We start from the raw sequence: 20,748 nt of genomic DNA, 5'->3' as shown, positions 1-20,748 counted from the left end.
AAGAAATGTGGCCACTTTAAAGAGAATCTTTAGAAACTTTAGTCAGCATCAGCCATGAATTACATCACCCACTCGAGCACTGGGACCAGAACAGAAAAAAAAAAAAAAAAAAAAAAAAAAAAAAAAAAAAAGCTATCCAATCTTTATGGAATTGGATTCTGGCATTTGGAATTGTTATGGAATATTTCAAATCCTGAATTTAAGGTAGCACTTCAAGTTTAATACATTAAGTTACACTTCAAGTTGCATCAAGTATTCAAGTTAATCATGTTCAAGAATATTAACAGAATTGGCTTTGGCTCCAAGTGAAATTGGAATGTCCTTGGAATTGGAGTGGATATCCATTGCTATAATATCTTCTGGTAGTTCATCCAACTTCATTTGTGTGTGTTCTATATCAAAAAATACGAGGCGTTAGTGTTATTATATAGCATAGTCAAAAAATTATACAAGTCAATGAAGACAAAATATGCAAATAACTAATAATAAAAATAATATTACCTTCCTTTCCATATAACCAATCTTTAGTGCAAACTAATGCCTCAAGAATATTAGGCTTGAGTGAACTCCGAAATTTATCAATCACACGCCCACCAACATTAAACGTGGATTCTGAGGCAACTGTAGAAACAGGAATACTCAAAATATCACGAGCCATACAAGCTACTTCAGGATAACGAAATTTACTTGCTTCCCAAAATGCAAGAATGTCCAAATCCATATTACTCTTCAGCTTAGGTTCATCCAAATAAACTTCCAATTGACTCTTTTGTGGACCAAGATCATTCATTTCAAATGTAGCAAACTCCTGCATGAAAAAGAGAGAATATAAACATAGTTTACTAATTAAAAGAATAAAAATATCACAAAATTCACTAAATAAACATATAATTTTACCTCCATCCAATTGGGATATTTTTGGCTATCAACATGTTTTTCAACACCAATGTCGCTTGAAATTGTAGAAGTATCTTTATATTCCATAAAAATAGAGAATAATTTCGCACGAACATGCAAATACTTTATGGCACCATCAACGCCATAAAGTTTCTTAAAGCAATAATCTATAAATTGAAGCTTGTAACGAGGGTCCAAGATAACTGCTATGGCCAACGCTACATTGAATTCTGACCAATATTTCTCAAATTTAGAGAGCATTTGATTTGCTATTGATCTCTTATACTCATCTTCGCTCGCATTTTGTTGCTTCAAGGTCACATAAATCAGAAAAACTGCTGGAAAGTATAAGTTGGATGTGGGATACTTAGTATTAGAAAAGCAACATGTAGCATCATAAAAACAAGCCAACAAAGTTATGATCTTCTCCACCTTATCCCACTCAAATGCAGTAGGGCAATGCTTAAAGTTAGAATCAATAAACTCTAAATGACAAAAAGCACGCCGATAATAAAGAGCACTCTCAAGCATACTAAAGGTGGAATTCCATCTAGTTGGGACATCTTGTGTCAACCCCTTTTTGCTATCCAAAGACATTTCATTCATAGAATCAAGAAACCTTTGTTTACTCTCTTGTGATCCTTTAACATATTTAATGCTATCGCGAACCTTTTGGATAGCACTATCAATCTCTTTCAACCCATCTTGTACTATCAAATTAAGAATATATGTATAACAATGAAGGTGAAAGAACTCACCATCACAAGGAAGGGCTTTCTTAATGTTCAATCGGGTTCTCAACAAGTCCACAGAAACATCAAGGGAAGAAGCATTGTCTGAGGTTATAGAGAAAACCTTGTACTCAATCCCCCACTCACATAGCAAACTATAAATTTTTTCACACAAAGATATATCATTATGTGGTGGGGGAATGAAAGAAAAGTTCAATACCCTTTTCTGTAAGACCCAATTATTGTCAAGAAAATGTGCTGTGATACACATATACGTGTTAGTCATCATAGAAGTCCACAAATTAGATGTTAAGCAAATTCTCCCAAGAGATGCATTCAACATAAATTTAACTCTTTGTTTTTCCCTTTGATGCATCTTAACCAAATCAGCCTCAACTATATTTCTAGAGATAAGTGGTACATCACTACATAAGTATTGCAATATTTCTCTTAGACCAGCACACTCAACCAATGGAAAAGGCAAGTCATGCTTAATAACCGCTGCAATCAACAATTCTCTAAATTTTTCAGCATCAAATTTAGAGGCACATACTGACAAAGATTCATTATTTTGAGATAAGTGCAACGGCCCAACATCATGTGTGTCTCTCCTCGTGCAAGTTTTCAAGAATGTAGCATCACAATACTCGCATTTGGCCCATGGCTTGTCGTCATTTGGACCCATAGGAAGGGGCTCAAAAAAGGTCCAAACATCTGAGGTCTTCTTACGCTTTGCCTTCTTTTTACTCATCTGCACACATCAATACGTAACCATGAAAAGATCTAAACTCATCATCCCTATTTAGATCAACAACATTAAAATGACCTGGCACCCACCCCAAACCCCCAAATAAATAAAAAAGAAAAGAAACAGCTGATTGATCCATTCAACAGAAACAAATAGAATACAATAGGAGAAAAAGGAGAAAAACATAATAAGCAAAATTTGAACCAACAATGTGGTGACATGTTTAAATTCAGCTACAATTGATGATATAACATTCATTACATAACAAAAATGAATTTTATACACAATAATATGAAGAAAAGGAGAAGCATATACATCAACAAATTGTGAAGGACTACAATAACATAACAATATGGAAAGAGTGAAGAGCGGAGGGGAAGTAAAGGAAGCTAACCAAAATGAAACATCATTTCTTAAAAAAAAAAGACTTGTTCAACCACCCTGTCAAAGGGCACTGTAGCCAAGGATTCTTCACCATTTTTTGAAGAGAAGTTAATGGAAGAGAGAATCACAAACATGAGAGGCAGAATGAGAAAACCTTGGTTTCCCAAGAAGGAAACCTTAACGGCAGAATGTGTGAAGCATGGTTTCCTTGGTGACACTTTGCAGCCGAAAGCCATTTTTGTCAAAAAGGTATAATTGGTGACACTTTGCAAACATTTTAAGCACGGCAATTAATACCAAACAAGTAGGTTTTAATGGTTTTGAAACATATATGCAAATCAAGCAACCTTCATGACTGAAACAAGCACGCATGGAAGACATTTACTAAAGATAAGGGTGATAAAGAATGTGTAACCTTCAATAACTTCTAACCAAATGAAAAAGAAGAGTTATTTCAGGTTGAGAACAACATAGACTTTCATACAACAGTACTCCATTGGATTTATTGTTAAGGTCATTACCTATTAGATTAGGCCAGCTGGTGAAGGAAATTATGCTTCAGGTATGCATGGTCTGCTAAACAATTTTTGACTGATCCACAACCAGGAAACCCAACACAGGCTGAGATTGAAATAACTTTTATTTTGCTTTTTAGTTCTAGTAATCAAGTGAACCCACTATTTTGACATCCATTCCACCACTAAGGGAATCGATACACAATACCCATTGCCTCAACTAGCAATAACCCAGCTCTAACAGCACACACTTCTATCATATCATCTAGAAAAAACGCAAACCCATTAGCCCAAATGATCAAGCACTCTGCTATCTCCCACTCTCAGACTCCCTGAGTCCTCAAGAGTCAAGGTAGATCTGAGACTCCGAGTTAAGTTTACACCCCCCAGCTTCTGGCCTTTTCTCGACTTGAACTGAATGAGTGGACCTCTAAACCCATGGGCACTTTTCAACAACAGCGAACAACTCCAAAGTTTTGCTGATGAAGAGTAGTACTAAATCTAGAAAAGCTTAGGGAAGGGACGTGGTGAAAAAGAAATGAGGACATACTATTAGCTTGAAGCCAATCACGCCAGATCCAAATAGAGCAAACAAGAGAGCACAAGGACAAGTAATGCAAGCCTATCAATAAAAAACGCAGAGAGACCTTAATCACAAAAGAATCGTCACCATCCCCTTAGCTCTCAAACACAAAAATTACAGAACCAAAAAAAGATTAGAAAAAACAGAGAATGAGAACACTGTCCCCTTAGCTATCAAACACAAAAACTAAAGAACAAAAAAGATTAGAAAAAAGAGAATGAGAATTAGACCTTGTGGACTATACAGAAATATACGGGTTTCACCATCACGAACTTAGGGTGGCTGTTCTTTTCTTCTAAGTGGTCACGGTGATCAGTAGGTGCTGGACCGTTGGTGTTGCTTCAGCCTTCACTTGAATAGAGTGGGAGAGAACTCAGAGAAGAGAGAATGCGATTGAGAATCAGAGGTGAGACCTGGGAAGCATTGCTACTTTTAGCCTTTTACTCTTTTAATTAAGGCTTTGTTTTTTAATTGTAAAAAAAAATAAAATTCTAATTTAATTTATATTTTATACGAGTTATGGGGATCACCCATGGGTTAAGCGTGTTGATCTAGAATTGACCCTATTAAACAATTTAATTCGAGTTAACCCGAAATTGATCGAACCCGATTATACAAAACCCTAATCCGCTAATTTCTTGTTGGTTCATGTCGAGTTGACTAGTCATGTTAGAAATTGCCAGCCCTAAATAGGGAGATCAATCCAATCAAAAAAAACACAAGAATGAGTACGCTGCAGCTTCACACCCATTCCAATAAGTCACAATTTTTTTTAAAAAAAACCACAAATTACCAATGAAAAAAATGATAGATAAAATTCACAAATTACCTTGAAGTTTACACAATATGAATGTCCAGTAGATGCATCGCTTTTTTCAGACATGGTTTTGGGTCCACTGGATGGGTAACAACAGGTTATGTGCTGGAGGAACCACTGAAAGAAAAATTTATCCATAAAAAATCATTATTTATCCAATCGTTATTTAAAAGTTTATCCATAGCATATATAATAAATGAACAAGGGCTGGCTGCCATGAGCATAAGCAGCAGCATCTTTATGAAGTCACAATAAGAGAGAATAATGAAATATATAAAAGTATTTATCCTTGTATTGTGAAAACTTAAAAATCTTTGTCCTCTCATGCCCCAATTAATGAAATATACAAATTGAAGTTCCTTTCCCCTCTGAACATTTTCTAAGCATCCATATAGATCACAATGTCTAATCAAAACAACATCTTAGAACTCCAATCCAACATTGTTGTAAAATAAATTAACGTATCCAGTTAATGAAAAGGAACCCTCACTAATCATAGGGGAAATGATATAGATATAGGAAATGCATGCACAAGTATTATACCCATACTTGTACATCAACAGCCTCATAACAACTAGTTGGTTTGTCTTCATCCTAAAATACGTAAAAAAATAGCCTTTAACATAACATCAATAGGAATTCAGAAGTACATATATACATACATGGTTTTTAGTCCCATTTTTTTAACTCCTTGAAGCTTCTTGTGCATAGCCAACACTAATTTGAATACTAAATAAACTAAACTTCCTGACATTCTCTTCCTCACAAAAGAATCATATACAGAGATTGCTTCTTAAAAGATTAATCATTGGTGCGAACATGAAACTTTACATATTGCATTCTCAAATTCTTTATTATGTGATACCAAATTTTGGTTCCAACTCCAATATGTCAAACAAAAAAGCCCATAAAGTAAATGAAGCCTTTACGAAAAGTAAAGTAAGATATGTGGCAACACTAATGCAAGTTTTCCCCATCTTAGATATAAAAGACAACAAACATCTAACAAATGTCATAAAGTTCTCTTAAATGTTGGATAAAACATGGTAATATGATATTATTTCCTGATATGCACGCTCATGGCGAAATATGCATTCGCAAACACAGGCTGGCCCTGCCTGTGTCCCTCCTTACAGTTTGCCACATTCATTAAGTGCAACGGTCATACATGTTTTTTCAGCTGACCATTTCTTTGTTTTTCATTCTCCTTACATTTATTTTGGATTATCTTTAGACCAAAGAAGGTCAAAAAAGGACCTTGATACCGCAAGAAGCATTAGTATATATACAAGCATTTCAATTAACTAGTTTTTCTATTTGGGGATGGCGTTGTTTCAAGCACAAGTAAAGTCAATAAAAAAAAAAAAAAGGGGCCTTCGAGATTCTTATTCTACTAAGATACATGAAATGGCAACTTTAAGTTCTGGCACACACTGTTTACTGTAGTAATTAGGACCATCAGTTGAGGCAATAATTCACATTCATGTTTTAAGATGTAGTGGCATGAATCATAAAACAGTCATTTTCATAGTCTCTCATTCCTCACCATCTCAGATCACAATAAAAAGCACTACAGAATAACAGAGATAGCACACAAAAAATATCAACAAACCCAAGATTCATATGCACTTCCAGTAGATTTTTCAACGATCAATCACTCTAATCATGTCACAAACCAGCGCGTAGGAAAATTTTCACTGCCAAATAAGGCTTCTACGACTTTTGCTGCAAAGTTGAAAGAGAGGTTACGAAAAATCTGAGAAAATCACACTTACAGAAGGGGGCGTATGGTGGTTGTGGATGTTTGGCGTCGTACGATTTGGAAGTAGATGTTGGCGGCGCCGTACAGCGAATGTGGCGTGCGGTGGTTGTCGGCGAGGGAGGCGTCGCACGACTTGGGAAGGAGTTTTTGGCGGAACAAAATGGGGGGAAAGAGTTTTTGGCGGAACAAAATAGGGGGAAGATGTTTTCGGACGAGTAATCTGGTGATGTGACCTGGCAATGGCATAAGCGTAATAAAACTAGCATTTTTTTTTTTTTTTTTCCTAGTGTTCTTGACTTCTTTCAATTTTGTTCCATTACTCATTTTCTATCTCACTATAATGCGTCGGGACTAATGTGACGGTGTCCATCAACTCATTGATCAATTTTTTATTTTTATTTTTTTAAAAAAAAGGTTATTGAACAATATCATATCGACTCAATGGTATAAAAGTGAGATGAAATATAAGTATTTAGTATTACTCGTAATAAAATGAGTGAATAATATATTTATTCTTTCATGATTTTGTTCTGAGTAATGCTACACTGACGTAGTTATGTAGCTGTTTTAACTAATCTTTAAATTAATAGTAATGCTAGATAATATTTATATCAAACATTCATCTTTTAATACTGATGTGATGCTCCCAACAATTCATTAGATTAATCATGGTTAAATAAAACAAGAATCAAATAAGAGTATCATATCAGTATTGTATGGTCAATATAGATAAAAATGTGATATATAACATTTTTCACGTTGAAATTGCCTCTAGATGGCTTATTTTTCTTCTTGTTCATTTTTTGCACCTTTATAAATTGCATATTTTACCGCCATTACCATGGCCGTTCAAATCCTGAATGGTCGCTGGTATGTACCTATGGCTATGTATCTATTGTTTATTCAAATAACAATTACATCTCTTGAAATTAAACCCATAAAACAACAAATCACTTACCAAGGTAAAATCATATTAAGAAAAGGATATATATATATATATATAAAAGCTAGCAAAAACAAAAGAAAAAAGAAAAAAGAAACAAAACTCCATCATCATTAGATTCATTACAAATTAGGTTTTCATGAGCCATTATGTCCGATGTTGTCCACTTGAAGGATTCATGATCCATCACATGCAATCAAAGTTATGAAACACAGAAATGTGCTCCAGGTGAACTTGGAATGTCATAGGAATTGACATCCATTGTCAAAATATCCTTTTCTTTGTTGTCCAACTTCATTTGTGTGTGCCCTATATCAAAAAATAAGAGGAATTAGTGTTATTATAGTGTAGTCAAAAAACAATACAAATAAATGAAGAAATTAAATATGCAAATAACTAATATTACATTGTTATCCATATAACCAATCTCTATTGTAAACTAATGCCTCAACAATATCAAGCTTGAGTGGGCTCTTATATTGATCAATCACACGTCCACCAATACTAAAAGTGAATTATAAATGAACAGTAGAAACATGAATATTCAAAATATCACGAACCATAGCAACTACTTCAAAATAGCGAAATTCATTTCCTTTCCAAAATGAAAGGATGTCAAATGTTGCATTCTTGTCCAAAGACCTAGGTTCCTCAAAATAAATTTCTAATTGATTCTTTTGTGAATTAACATCAACTCCACAAAATGCTAAATATTCATACATGAAAAATAGAGAGTATAAACATAAATAATTAAGTAGTTAAGAGTATATATATTATATACTAAGTTATTAACAAGCTAAGAAATTAATAATATTATTCATCTTTTCCCAATCTAGTTTTTTGCGATGTTCTTGGGGCTGAACAACTATGGAGCTTGAAGCTCTAGAAGAAGTACTATGCTCCATAAAAAGTTGGACTAATTTATCACGAACATTCACAAATTCTACAGAATCCATAACTCCATAAATCTTAGTATAGTAGTAATTTACAAATTGAGCCTTGTAACAAGGATCTAAGATAACTGTTATGGCTAACACTACACTACACTGAATTCTGACCAATATTTCTCAAATTTTGAGATTATTTGAGTTGCCATTAAGCTCTTATACTCATCTTCACTCACAAGGTGTTGCTTCAAGGTCATATAAATCATGGCAATTATGAGAAAGTATAAGTTGATAGTGGGATACTTGGTACCAAAAAAAGTACATGTAGTTTGGTAAAAGCATGCTAAGAAACTACTGATATTATTCACATATTCCCACACAAGTGCAGTAGGACAATGCTTATAGCTTAAATCAATCATCTCTAAATAAGTAAAAGCACCCTGATAGTGAATAACACTCTCAAGCATAAGATATGTAGAATTTCATCTGGTTGGCACATCTTGTCTTAATCCCTTATTACTATCCAATGACATTTGATTCACAGCTTGAAGAAAATTTTGTTTTCGCACTTATGATCATCTAACATACTTCACACTATCTTGAATCTTTTGGATAACATTATTGATCTCTTTCAATTCATCTTACACTATCAAATTAAGAATATGGGCACAACAACGCAGATGAAAGAACTCACCTTCACAAAGGACTTTCTTAATGTTCAATGTTTGTTTTAATAACCCAATACAAACATCATTGGAATAAGCATTATCCAATGTTATAGTGAAAATCTTGTTCTCAACCCCCCACTCTTGTAGCAAATTATATATATTTTCAGACAAAGATATATCATTATGTGATGAGGGCATAAATGAAAAGTTTAACGCCATTTTAGTTAATACACAATCTTTGTTAATAAAATGTGCAGTAAGGCACATATACCCATCAGTTGTCAAAGAAGTCCACAAATCAGATGTTAAACAAATCCTCGCAGAAAAAAACATTCAAAATAGATTTAACCCTTTGTTTCTCCCTCAGATGCATCTTAACTAAATCAACCTTAGCAGTATTTCTAGAGACAAATGGTACATCACTATACAAGTATTGATGTGTTTCTCTTACATCATCATATTCAACGCATGAAAAAGGCAAATCATGCTTAATAACTGCAGCACCCAACAATTCTTTATATCTTTTAGGATCAAATTTAGAGGCGCTTACTGACAGAGACCCTTTACTTCCAACTAAAAGCATTTGCCCAACATCAAGAGTGTTGTTCCACCCGCACACTTCAATGTGCCGCTTTAGATTTCTAGTTCCGTATGAACTTTGAGCCTTATATTGATTACCACACAACTTGCATTTTGCCTGTACCTCCATGTCCTTTGGATCGATATTAGGAACGATATCAAAAAAAAAATTCAAACAATTGAGGTCTTCCTATGCTTCTTTACCTTTTTCTTATTCCCCATAGAAATAGAAACATCTTCTTCTAGTGTATTTAATTCAATGACATCGTCGTCGAATGCATCTTCAATCGAATCTCTCCCAAGTACTTTTTTATTCATTTATACACATAATCATTAGTTAAAGTATATACTTCCATAAAGCTACTTATTTTGGATAATCAAATCAAAATGAAATGTCAAAAAAAAATATAATTATTGTAGAAGATATCATATTTAATATTTTAATGATGGCTCCATTTCTAAAAGAAGGATATAGTGCGAGGCATGTGTATACATTTTAAAATAGGGGTTGACTTCATGGATGAAAAAATTCTCTGCCTTCATTATGTTTACGAAGGTCTCAGCCAAATGATTCCCAACTGGTGTTCTTTAATCAAAGAGAATAGCTAGGAAATTAAAAATGTTATTCTAAATTTGGGGTAGCATTTTTTTGTTCTTCTTAACATTATTTTAATGTAAAAGGGCTTTAATATGAGGTTTATTTAAATAGAGAAGAAAAAATAATTTATTTATTTAAAGGCCTAGTGAACTCTTCGAGTCTTCAGTCTTCACCTCAATTTCACTTCACCTCAATTTCACTTTTTTCCTACCTTGCCACATCTCCTACTTCCCTCTAACCACTGATTAATCTGATTATCCCTTCTTCCACCTTTCTTCTTAGTTCTTAGGTTCCTTAAATTTTGGGAAAAGCACATTTATCCTCTCTAACAATTTGCAATTATTTCTAGACTTTTTAATTATTGCAATGTTCTCTCAAATTACTATTGGGGTCCTTTTGTGCAAATAAATGACAAAAATACGCTTGATAATTATAAAAACATGTCACAACTTCATTTTCGTTCCACAAGCAATTGCCAATGATTTCAAATGAAAAAAAAATATTACAGAAAATGAAAAACAAATTCAGAGCAAGAGATAGAAAGACATATTGGAGACAGAGAGTGTAGCGATTTGTACATGCCGAGGGTCCGAGAGAGAGAAAAAGAGAGGGAGGGAGCAGAGGCGCAGAGAATCAAAGATGCGAGAGAAAGAGGAGAGTGAACTAGTGAAGAGAAGAGAGGGAACAAGAGGCACAGAGAATTAGAGATGAGAGAGAGAGAGAGGTGTAGATGTCTGAAAAACGGCTGAAGAGTGAAGAGAAAGGGATGTGATACACGTTAGGGTTAGGCTTTACTCTTTAGTTTAGGGGTTTTTTTTTTTTTTTTTTAAACGAGTCTGACGGGTCAACCTGCTTAACCCACAGGTTGACCCACCAAACCCGAAATAACCGTGAAACCCGTTTAGATCAAACCCAAATCCGATAACTTCGTGTTGTGTTCGCGGGTCGTGTCAAAATTGCCAGCCCTAATTTTACATGGTTTTTTATATAAATTAAATTGATAGAAAATGGGACAAAATAACATGATTGAAAAACTAAAACCCTATACTATTATTAATTACCAAATTAGAAAAAATGAGACAAAATGGATAGTTTTCTCTAAAATTTCAAGCAGCTCATGACATGAAATAAAGGTTAATTAGAAAAGAATAACATAAAAAACAAAAAGAAAACTTAATAATAATTTAATTGCATGCAATTACAAATCTAATAATCTAGTATAAAATCTAATTAACATATTACAAATGCATTTAAATTTAATTGCATATCAATTTAGTAAGTCCTTCTAGCCTATATTAAATGCATATATAAAAAAAAAAAATCCTAATCAATTTAATAAGTCCTTTAAATCATTTTATATGTATATCAATTTAAATAATGCACATATAAATTTGTAACTAAACAAACATATTATATATACATAGAGAGAGAGAGAGAGCTGAGTGAAAGAGGGAGGGCGAGGGCGAGTGCAGACGAGGGAAGGTTTTGATTGAGGGAGGGGAGGGTTTCGAGCAGATCAGTAACACACGTCACTGTTGAAGCGACCCCTCCTTCTAAAAGGGGTTGTTTCAACAATAAGAGCATCTCTAACTATATAGGCAAATGGGTGATAATAGCTAAATTTTCCTATTTTGAGTGATTTTTCACCTCCATAAGAGTAGCCAACTCAGCCTTTTTTTTCTTTCTTCAAACATAAACAGTAAATAGGCAAAAGAGCCTATTCACTGTTCACAACTACAAAATTTTGTAATCATTTCTTTCTCCATCCCTTTCGCTGTTCTCTCTCACTCGCTCCAATACCAACAACCCAGCCCTTTTCTCTCTCCCTCTGATACTCTCCCTCCCTCTTGCTCTTCTCATTGAAATTTCGCCTACTGTTTGATTTTTTTTTTTTCGTTTTTAAAATTTCAAAACTCATCGGAGAAGGTGATTTTGGAGGGTTGATTTTCTGGTTTTTTTTGGTCGATTGGTAAAAGGGGGTGTTTGGCTATGAAGTCCGGTGGCTTGGTGGAAACAAAGGATGGGTTTGGGTTAGATCTAGTTGGAGGGAAAACTGATCTAATGAATATGGATTCACACAATCTGTTATTTTTATTTTTATTTTTCATATTGGTTCTTCGCCTGGTGTGGGTTTTTCATATGGGTTCTTCACGATCTGTTTTTTTCTTTTTTGGAGATGCTTTGTGTTTTTCTTCATTTGGGTTCTTCATCATTTGATGGTTTGGTTCAGTATTCCATTGCTGGTAGAGAGAGAAAGACAAGAGAGACGAGAAGGGAAGAAAAACGGTTGGGATAAAAATCAATAAAAAAACATTGAGAATAGCCAGAATAAATAATCTGTTAAAGTTTTAATTGAAAAAGTAACAGCTAAAATGAAAAAAAGTGGTATTTTGAATGGCTAAAATAGTTACTCTTGCTAGAAATGCTCTAAGAGGTAAGGCTGGCAAAACGAGTAAACGAGTAGACACGATAAACTTATACACAAACACGACCCGTTTAAAATAACCGAGTCATATCAAGTAGACATAATCCGACATAACCCGTGTTCTTAGCAAGTAACACGACCCGACACAATTCGTTTAAAAAACCCTAAATGAAAAATAGAAAAAATAATGTAATAACAAATTGCCATTGAATAAAAACATTCACAAAAATTAGCAATTTTCAACTCTATACATATTAGATAATCTATTTCCATCATAGCAATAAAGAAAATTATTAAAAAAAAAAAAAAAAAAAGAGAGAGAAAATAGAGCTAACAAAAACAAAATAATAATAAAAAAAAAAGAGCAAAACTCTATCATCATTAGATTCATTACAAATTAGGTTCCCATGGGCCATTATGCCTAGTGTTGTCCACTTGAAGGATCCATAATCCATCCCATGCAATCAAATATATGAATTATAAAACACTACAAATATGCTTATTTTAAAAAATATTAATAGATTGTGCTCCAACTGAATTTGGAATGTCACAAAAATTAACATCAGTTGTCAAAACATCTTCTTTGCTATCCAACTTCATTTGTGTGAGTTCTATATCAAAAAATAAAAAGAATTAGTACTATTATAGTGTAGTAAAAAAATAATATAAGTAAATGAATAAATTAAATATGCAAATAACTAATATTACCTTGATCTCCATATAACCAATCTTTAGTGCAAACTAATGCCTCAACAATATCAGGCTTGAGTGAGCTCTTATATTGATCAATCACACGTCCACCAATACTAAAAGTGGATTCTGAAGCAACAGTAGAAATAGGAATACTCAAAACATCACGAGCCATAGCAGCTACTTTAGGATAGCGAAATTCATTTCCTTTCCAAAATGAAAGGATGTCAAATGAATCATCCATATCCATAGACCTAGGTTCCTCCAAATAAATTTCCAATTGATTCTTTTGTGAATTAACATCAACTGCACAAAATGCTAAATATTCCTACATAAAAAAGAGAAAATATAAACATAAATAATTAAGAGTATATATATTATATACTAAGTTACTAATAAGATAATAAATTAATAATATTATTCACCTTTTCCCAAGCTTGTGTTACTCGAGGTACTTGGGGCCGCTGAACAGCTATGGAGCTTGAACTTGAAGTTATAGAAGAAGCATTATACTCCATAAAAAGGTTCCTTAATTTATCACGAACATTCACAAACTGTACAGAATTCATAACTCCATAAATCTTCGTATAGTAATAATTTACAAGGTGAAGCTTGTAACGAGGATCTAAGATAACTGCTATGGCCAACACTTCACTGAATTCTAACCAATATTTCTCAAATTTAGAGATCATTTGAGTTGCCATTAAGCTCTTATGCTCATCTTCACTCACAAGGTTTTGCTTCAAGGTCACATAAATCATGGCAATTACGGGAAAGTATAAGTTGGCAGTGGGATACTTTGTACCAGAAAAAGCACATGTAGCTTCGTAAAAGCAAGCTAAGAAACTACTGATATTATCTACCTTTTCCCACTCAAGTGCAGTAGGACAATGCTTATAGTTTTTATCAGTCATCTCCAAATAACTAAAAGCACGCCGATAGTGAATAGCACTCTCAAGCATAAGATATGTAGAATTCCATCTGGTTGGCACATCTTGTTTTAACTCCTTATGACTGTCCAATGACGTTTGATTCACAGCCTGAAGAAATTTTTTTTTTCGCACTTGTGATCCCTTAACATACTTCACGCTATCTCGAACCTTTTGGATAGCATCATTGATCTCTTTCAATCCATCTTGCACTATCAAATTAACAATATGGGCACAACAACGCAGATGAAAGAACTCACCTTCACAAGGAAGGGGTTTCTTAATGTTCAATTTTTGTTTTAATAACCCAACACAAAGATCATTGGAATAAACATTATCCAATGTTATAGTGAAAATCTTGTTCTCAATCCCCCACTCTTGTAACAAATTATATATATTTTCAGACAAAGATATACCAGTATGTGGTGGGGGCATAAATGAAAAGTTTAACACCCTTTTAGTTAATACCCAATCTTTGGTAATAAAATGTGCAGTAAGGCACATATACCCATCAGTTGTCAAAGAAGTCCACCAATCAGATGTTAAACAAATTCTCCCAGGACAAACATTCAACATAGATTTAACCATTTGTTTCTCCCTCAGATGCATCTGAACCAAATCAGCCTTAACAGTATTGCTAGAGATAAATGGTACATCACCACGCAAGTACTGATGTGTTTCTCTTACACCATCATATTCAACATATGAAAAAGGCAAATCATGCTTAATAACTGAAGCAACCAACAATTCTCTATATCTTTTAAGATCAAATTTAGAGTCACTTACTGATAGAGATTCTGCTTTTCCAGCTAAGAGCATTTGCCCAACATCATGAGTGTTTCTCCCCCCGCAAACTTTACTGTGCTTTCTTAAATTTTCAGTTCCATATGAACTTCGAGCCCTATATTTATTACCACACGTCTTGCATTTTACCCATACCTCTGAGTCATTCGGATCAATATTAGGAACAATATCATAATATTGCCAAACAATTGAAGTCTTCCTACGCTTCTTTGTCTTTTTCCTATTCCCCATAGAAATAGAGTCATCTTCTAGTGAATTTAATTCAACCACATCATCGTCAATTTCGAATGACTCAAATGCATCTTCAACAAGTTCTTCATTATTCATCTACACACATAATCATTAGTTAAAATATATGCTATCAAGTATCAACTAGTTTAATGAGATTCAATGACTATACAACATTCAGGTTGCAAGATTTAAAAATGATGCAATCAAATAAGTCAAGAAAGCTTCAGGAAAGACAAACCAAAATGCACTTAAAGGTAAATGTAATTTGTTACAAAGTGAGATATAATCTGGAGAAAATAAACAGCACAAATATATACTGTTTTCTTCCCCATTAACTAACTTCTTTCCATAAGTATACAACAATAATGGCTTACTTACAAGTGCCAATAGCTGGAGGCAAAAGTTATATTGGCAGGTTTTCCCCCAGCAACACAATCGTTCATATCTAAATGATTGAATAATCCATGGGAATATACAGCATATTGGCTTCAAAGTTGTATATTCAACTCTATCCATTTGATAACCAACCAATTAGTACGAAAAATTTAACAAAAATGATTTGTTGCATTATTGGGCATGCCAGAAATTTTTATCTTATCTTAATTCCAAACAAAAACAAAATGTAATACTTGAAACATATTAATTTGAATAAATTAACATTTTAACCTATAGGGAACCACATAGAAAATTCTATCACAAACCAAAATCTTAGGCACTGCAGCCAAACACACTCCATTTGGTTATAAAGAAAACGGAGTGTGGAAGAAAAAATTTCAAAATAGATTTATGAAAGCTATTAATATTATTCTAGCATTCAATCATACAAGCAAAGTGGAAATCATAAGATTGAAAAAATAACGACCCAGATGTATGCTGCCTTCACATAAAAATGTCCAATTAGATTTGAGAAACCTAATTGATACAAAAAATCATGGCAAGACAAAGCAACTAGTTCCCAACCAACCAATACTTCACAAATAGCACAAAAGAACTCCAGAATTAATAGGAACTAATTGATTCAAATAGACGGTGGTGAAGGCATGAATCATGATAAACGTGGCTCCAGTTTGTTAATCGGGTCTTACTTTTTGATGTTGGGGAACCTCTCCAAGGCAGGGTTCTTCAGACCCACACATGCAAAGTAAATCCTGGTCTCGTGCACTGCGCCTTCGAAAGTTTCGCTACACGGAACTAGTTAAATCGCTGGCTTTTCACCAGGGGGTGTGACTCCAAGGAATTATTTGCACCCATGAGGTGTTGAATCTTGGATCTTCAAGGGAGCAAACCCCAAGACCAAGGCCTCTAAACGTAGATCAAGCTATTAAGAACTCCAGTTTAAGAGAGAGAGACATACCATGAAGGCGTGAATCGTGATATCGAAGACGAAGACTCAAAGATAGAGTGCACAGAGAGAGGCGCAGAAGACGGTGAAGAGAATTTCAGAGATGAGAGAGAGAGAGAGAGAGAGTGGCTATGGGTTTTGGTGGGGGGGGGGGGGGGGGGGAGCCTGGTGCAGTGAATGTTTAGGGTTAGGAACTTAGGGGCTTTAGTTTTTAGGGTTTTTTCTTCTTTTAAAAAGAAAAGGAGTCTGGTGGGTCACCCGGTTTACCCGTCAGATCGACATGCCAGACACAATTGTTAACCAGGTCTTAATCGGGTCAACCCGATAAGCCCAAACCCAATACCTGTTAAATTCGTATCAGGTTCGCGGGTCGTGTCAAAATTGCTAGCCCTACTAAGAGGGTTCATTTTACTATTAAAATAACCCTTCGTGGGGTTGTTTTGTTAAAACGACCCCATTCCAAAACGTCCCTAACACAAAGGTTTTTTGTAGTGGGACCTCTAAACCCATGGGCACTTTTCAACAACAGCAAACAACTCCAAAGCTTTGCTGACGAAGAGTACTACTAAATCTAGAAAAGCTTAGGGAAGGGACGTGGTGAAAAAGAAATGAGGACATACTGTTAGCTTGAAGCCAATCACGCTAGATCCAAATAGAGCAAACACTAGAGCACAAGGACAAGTAATGCAAGCCTATCAATAAAAAACGCAGAGACCTTAATCACAAAGAATCGTCACCGTCCCCTTAGCTCTCAAACACAAAAATTACATAACCAAAAAAAGATTAGAAAAAACATAGAATGAGAACATTGTCCCCTTAGCTATCAAACACAAAAATTAACGAACAAAAAAGATTAGAAAAAAGAGAATGATAATTAGACCTCGTGGACTATACAGAAATATATGGGTTTCACCGTCACGAACTTAGGGTGGCTGTTCTTTTCTTCTGAGTGGTCACGGTGGTCGGTAGGTGTTGGACAGTTGGTGTTACTTTAGCCTTCACTTGAATAGAGTGGGAGAGAACTCAAAGAAGAGAGAATGAGATTGAGAATCAGAGGTGAGAACTCGAAAGCATTGCAACTTTTAGCATTTTACTCTTTTAATTAAGGTTTTGTTTTTTAATTGTAAAAAAAAATAATAATAATAAAATAAATATAAATATAAATAAAATCTAATTTAAATTATATTTTATAAGGGTTATGGGGATCAACCATGGGTTAAGCATGTTGATCTGGAATTGACCCATATATTAAACAATTTAATTCTAGTTAACCCAAAATTGATCAAACCTAATTATACAAAACCCTAACCCGCTAATTTATGATGGTTCATGTCGAGTTTACTGGTCTGTTAAAAATTGCCAGCCCTATATAGGGAGATCAATCCAATCCAAAAAAAAAAAAAAAAAAAAATGATTATGCTGCAGCTTCACACCTATTCTAATAAGTCACAATTTAAAATAAATAAATTTAAAAAACAAAAAACAAATTACCAACGAAAAAAAGAAAAAAAAGATGATAGATAAAATTCACAAATTACCTTGAAGTTTACACAATATGAACATCCAGTAGATGCATTGCTTTCTTCAGACATGGTTTCTTGTGGGTCCACTGGATGGGTAACAACAGGTTATGTGCTGGAGGAACCACTGAAAGAAAAATGTATCCATCAAAAATCATTATTTAAAATGATATCCATAGCATATATAATAAATGAACAGGGGCTGGCTGTCATGAGCATAAGCAGCAGCATCTTTATGAAGTCACAATAAGAGCGAATAATGAAATATAAAAATATTTATCCTTGAATTGTGAAAACTTAAAAATGTTTATCCTCTCATGCCCCAAATAATGAAATATAAAAATTTAAGTTCCTTTCCCCTCTGAACATTTTCTAAGCATCCATATCGATCACAATGTCTAATCAAAACAACATCTTAGAACACCAATCTAACATTGTTGTAAAATAAATTACCATATCCAGTTAATGAAAAGGAACCCTCACTAATCATAGGGAAATGATATAGATCTAGGAAATGCATGCACAAATATTATACCCATACTTGTACATCAACAATACATAAACAACTAGTTGGTTTGTCTTCATCGTAAAATACGTAAAAAAAAAAAAAAAAAAAAAAAACCTTTTAACATAACATCGATAGGAATTCAGAAGTACATATATTATACATACATGGTTTTTAGTCCCATTTTTTTAGCTCCTTGCAGCTTCTTGTGCATAGACAACACTAATTTGAATACTAAATAAACTAAACTTCCTGACTTTCTCTTCCTCACAAAAGAATCATATACAGATATTGCTTCTTAAAAGATTAATCATTGATGCGAACATGAAACTTTACATATTGCATTCTCAAATTCTTTATTATGTGATACCAAATTTTGGTTCCAACTCCAATATGTCAAACAAAAAAGCTTATAAAGTAAATGAAGCCTTTACCAAAAGTAAAGTAAGATATGTGGCAACACTATGCATGTTTTCCCCATCTTAGATATAAAAGACAACAAACATCTAACAAATGTCATAAAGTGCTCTTAAATGTTGGATAAAACATGGTAATATGATATTATTTCCTGATATGCACGCTCATGGAGAAATATGCATTCGCAAACACAAGCTGGCTCTGCCTCTGTCCCTCCTAACAGTTTGCCACATGCTAAAACTTATGCATGTTATGCATTCATTAAATGCAACGGTCATACATGTTTTTTCAGCTGACCATTTTTTTGTTTTTCATCCTCCTTACATTGATTTTGGATTATCTTTTGGCAAGTCTTATTAGGGGTAGACCAAAGAGGGTAAAAAAAGGACCTTGATACCTCAAGAAGCATTCGTATATATACAAGCCTTCGAGATTCTTACTCTACTAAGATGCATGAAATGGCAACTTCAAGTTCTGGCACACACTGTTTACTGTAGTAATTAGGACCATCAATTGAGGCAATAATTCACATTCACATTTTGAGGTGTAGTGGCATGTCGATCTTAGGAAATGAACCATAAAACAGTCATTTTCATAGTCTCTCATTTCTCAGCATCTCAGATCACAATAAAAAGCACTACAGACTAACAGAGATAGCCCACAAAAAATATCAACAAACCCAAGATTCATATGAACTTTCATTAGATTTTTCAACGATCAATCACTCTAATCATGTCACAAACCAGCGCGTAGGAAAATTTCACAATAAAAATTAAAGCAAACGCTGCAAACCCACACACACACACACACACACAAAAAAAAATCACAGCTAACCGCCTAGAAAATTTTCACTGCCGAATAAGGCTTCTACGACTTTTGTTGCAAAGTTGAAAGAGAGGTAGGTTAGGAAAAATCTGAGAAATATGAGAAATCACACTTACAGAAGGGGGCGTATGGTGGTTGTGGATGTTTGGCGTCGTACGATTTGGAAGTAGATGTTGGCGGCGCCGTACAGCGAATGTGGCGTACGGTGGTTGTCGGCGAGTGAGGCGTCGCACGACTTGGGAAGGAGTTTTTTGGCGGAACAAAATGGGGGGAAAGAGTTTTTGGCGAAACAGAATAGGGGGAAAATGTTTTCGATGAGTTATCTGGTGATGTGACCTGGCAATGGCATAAGCGTAATAAAAGTAGGAATTTCTTTTTTTTCTTTTTTCAATTTTGTTGGATACTCATTTTCTAGCCCGGGGATCGATACCCCGCATCTCCATGTTTCACCTTCCGTCTTTATTTCTTAACTATTATTCCAGTTTTCATGTTTGTTGTTTAACTGAGAGTTGATAAAAATGGTAATCTTGCTGGCTGGTTATCTAGTCATAAGTTTCAATTTTAGCTGATATTTTTGCAGTTGTGGTGGGAATTGGGAAAGGAAAAGAAGGTCTTGACTGATTGAAAAAAGTTGTTCTCTTGTTCAGGGAACAAGAACCAGAAAAAGCAAATTAAAATTTCTTACTGCTTGGGATTTTGGGGGAGATTTGTGTTTTTGTATGCTTAACTTTAGGCAACAGAGAATATCTCACAGGAAAGTGTCACAAATAAGTAGTTCAATATGTGAGAGGCAATACAGCGATGTCTATAATACTAAAGACTTGTTTGAAATTACGTTTAAGAGGCCTAAAAGTGATTTTAATACTCAAAAACTCTGTTTGAATAAAAAAAAATATTCGTTTGTTAATAGTCTAGTGAATGTCAAAAGTCATTTTAAATTTCTCATCG

At 34.2% G+C, this 20,748-nt stretch overlaps 1 protein-coding gene across 3 annotated transcripts; it reads right to left on the bottom strand.

Moving 5' to 3' along the window:
• Nucleotides 1-12,890: 12,890 nt before the first annotated feature.
• On the bottom strand, nt 12,891-20,076 carry LOC132177718 (zinc finger BED domain-containing protein RICESLEEPER 2). 3 transcript variants are annotated; one of them, XM_059590159.2, is made up of 6 exons: nt 19,917-20,076; nt 18,072-18,180; nt 14,943-15,287; nt 13,653-13,781; nt 13,246-13,555; nt 12,891-13,148 (listed from the first exon to the last, which is right to left on the bottom strand). In XM_059590159.2, the coding sequence occupies exons 2-6, from the start codon at nt 18,123-18,125 to the stop codon at nt 13,042-13,044; spliced, it is 945 nt and encodes a 314-aa protein (XP_059446142.2). In that variant the 5' UTR covers nt 18,126-18,180; nt 19,917-20,076; the 3' UTR covers nt 12,891-13,041. The 3 variants fall into 3 exon arrangements, with proteins under 3 accessions (XP_059446142.2, XP_088370145.1, XP_088370146.1); XM_088514019.1 differs by lacking the exons at nt 14,943-15,287; nt 18,072-18,180; nt 19,917-20,076 and having other exon boundaries at nt 13,653-14,933; XM_088514020.1 differs by lacking the exons at nt 13,246-13,555; nt 14,943-15,287; nt 18,072-18,180; nt 19,917-20,076 and having other exon boundaries at nt 13,051-13,148; nt 13,653-14,933.
• Between the last annotated feature and the right edge of the window lie 672 nt (nt 20,077-20,748).

This window comes from Corylus avellana, chromosome 2, assembly GCF_965113065.1.
Source record: "Corylus avellana chromosome 2, dhCorAvel1.hap1.2, whole genome shotgun sequence".
Taxonomy (NCBI): domain Eukaryota; kingdom Viridiplantae; phylum Streptophyta; class Magnoliopsida; order Fagales; family Betulaceae; genus Corylus; species Corylus avellana.
The sequence above is the reverse complement of the archived record's forward strand: the minus strand, read 5'-3'. Positions and strand labels throughout refer to the sequence as shown.

Excerpts from the sequence above, each read along its gene's own strand:
- LOC132177718 (XM_088514019.1), bottom strand. The coding sequence starts at position 14,765 with ATGCATCTGAGGGAGAAACAAATGGTTAAATCTATGTTGAATGTTTGT. Across the intron at positions 13,556-13,652 it reads TAACACAAGCTTGGGAAAAG|GAATATTTAGCATTTTGTGC; the intron begins GTGAATAATATT and ends TTTTTTATGTAG. Across the intron at positions 13,149-13,245 it reads TTGGTTATATGGAGATCAAG|AACTCACACAAATGAAGTTG; the intron begins GTAATATTAGTT and ends TTTTTGATATAG.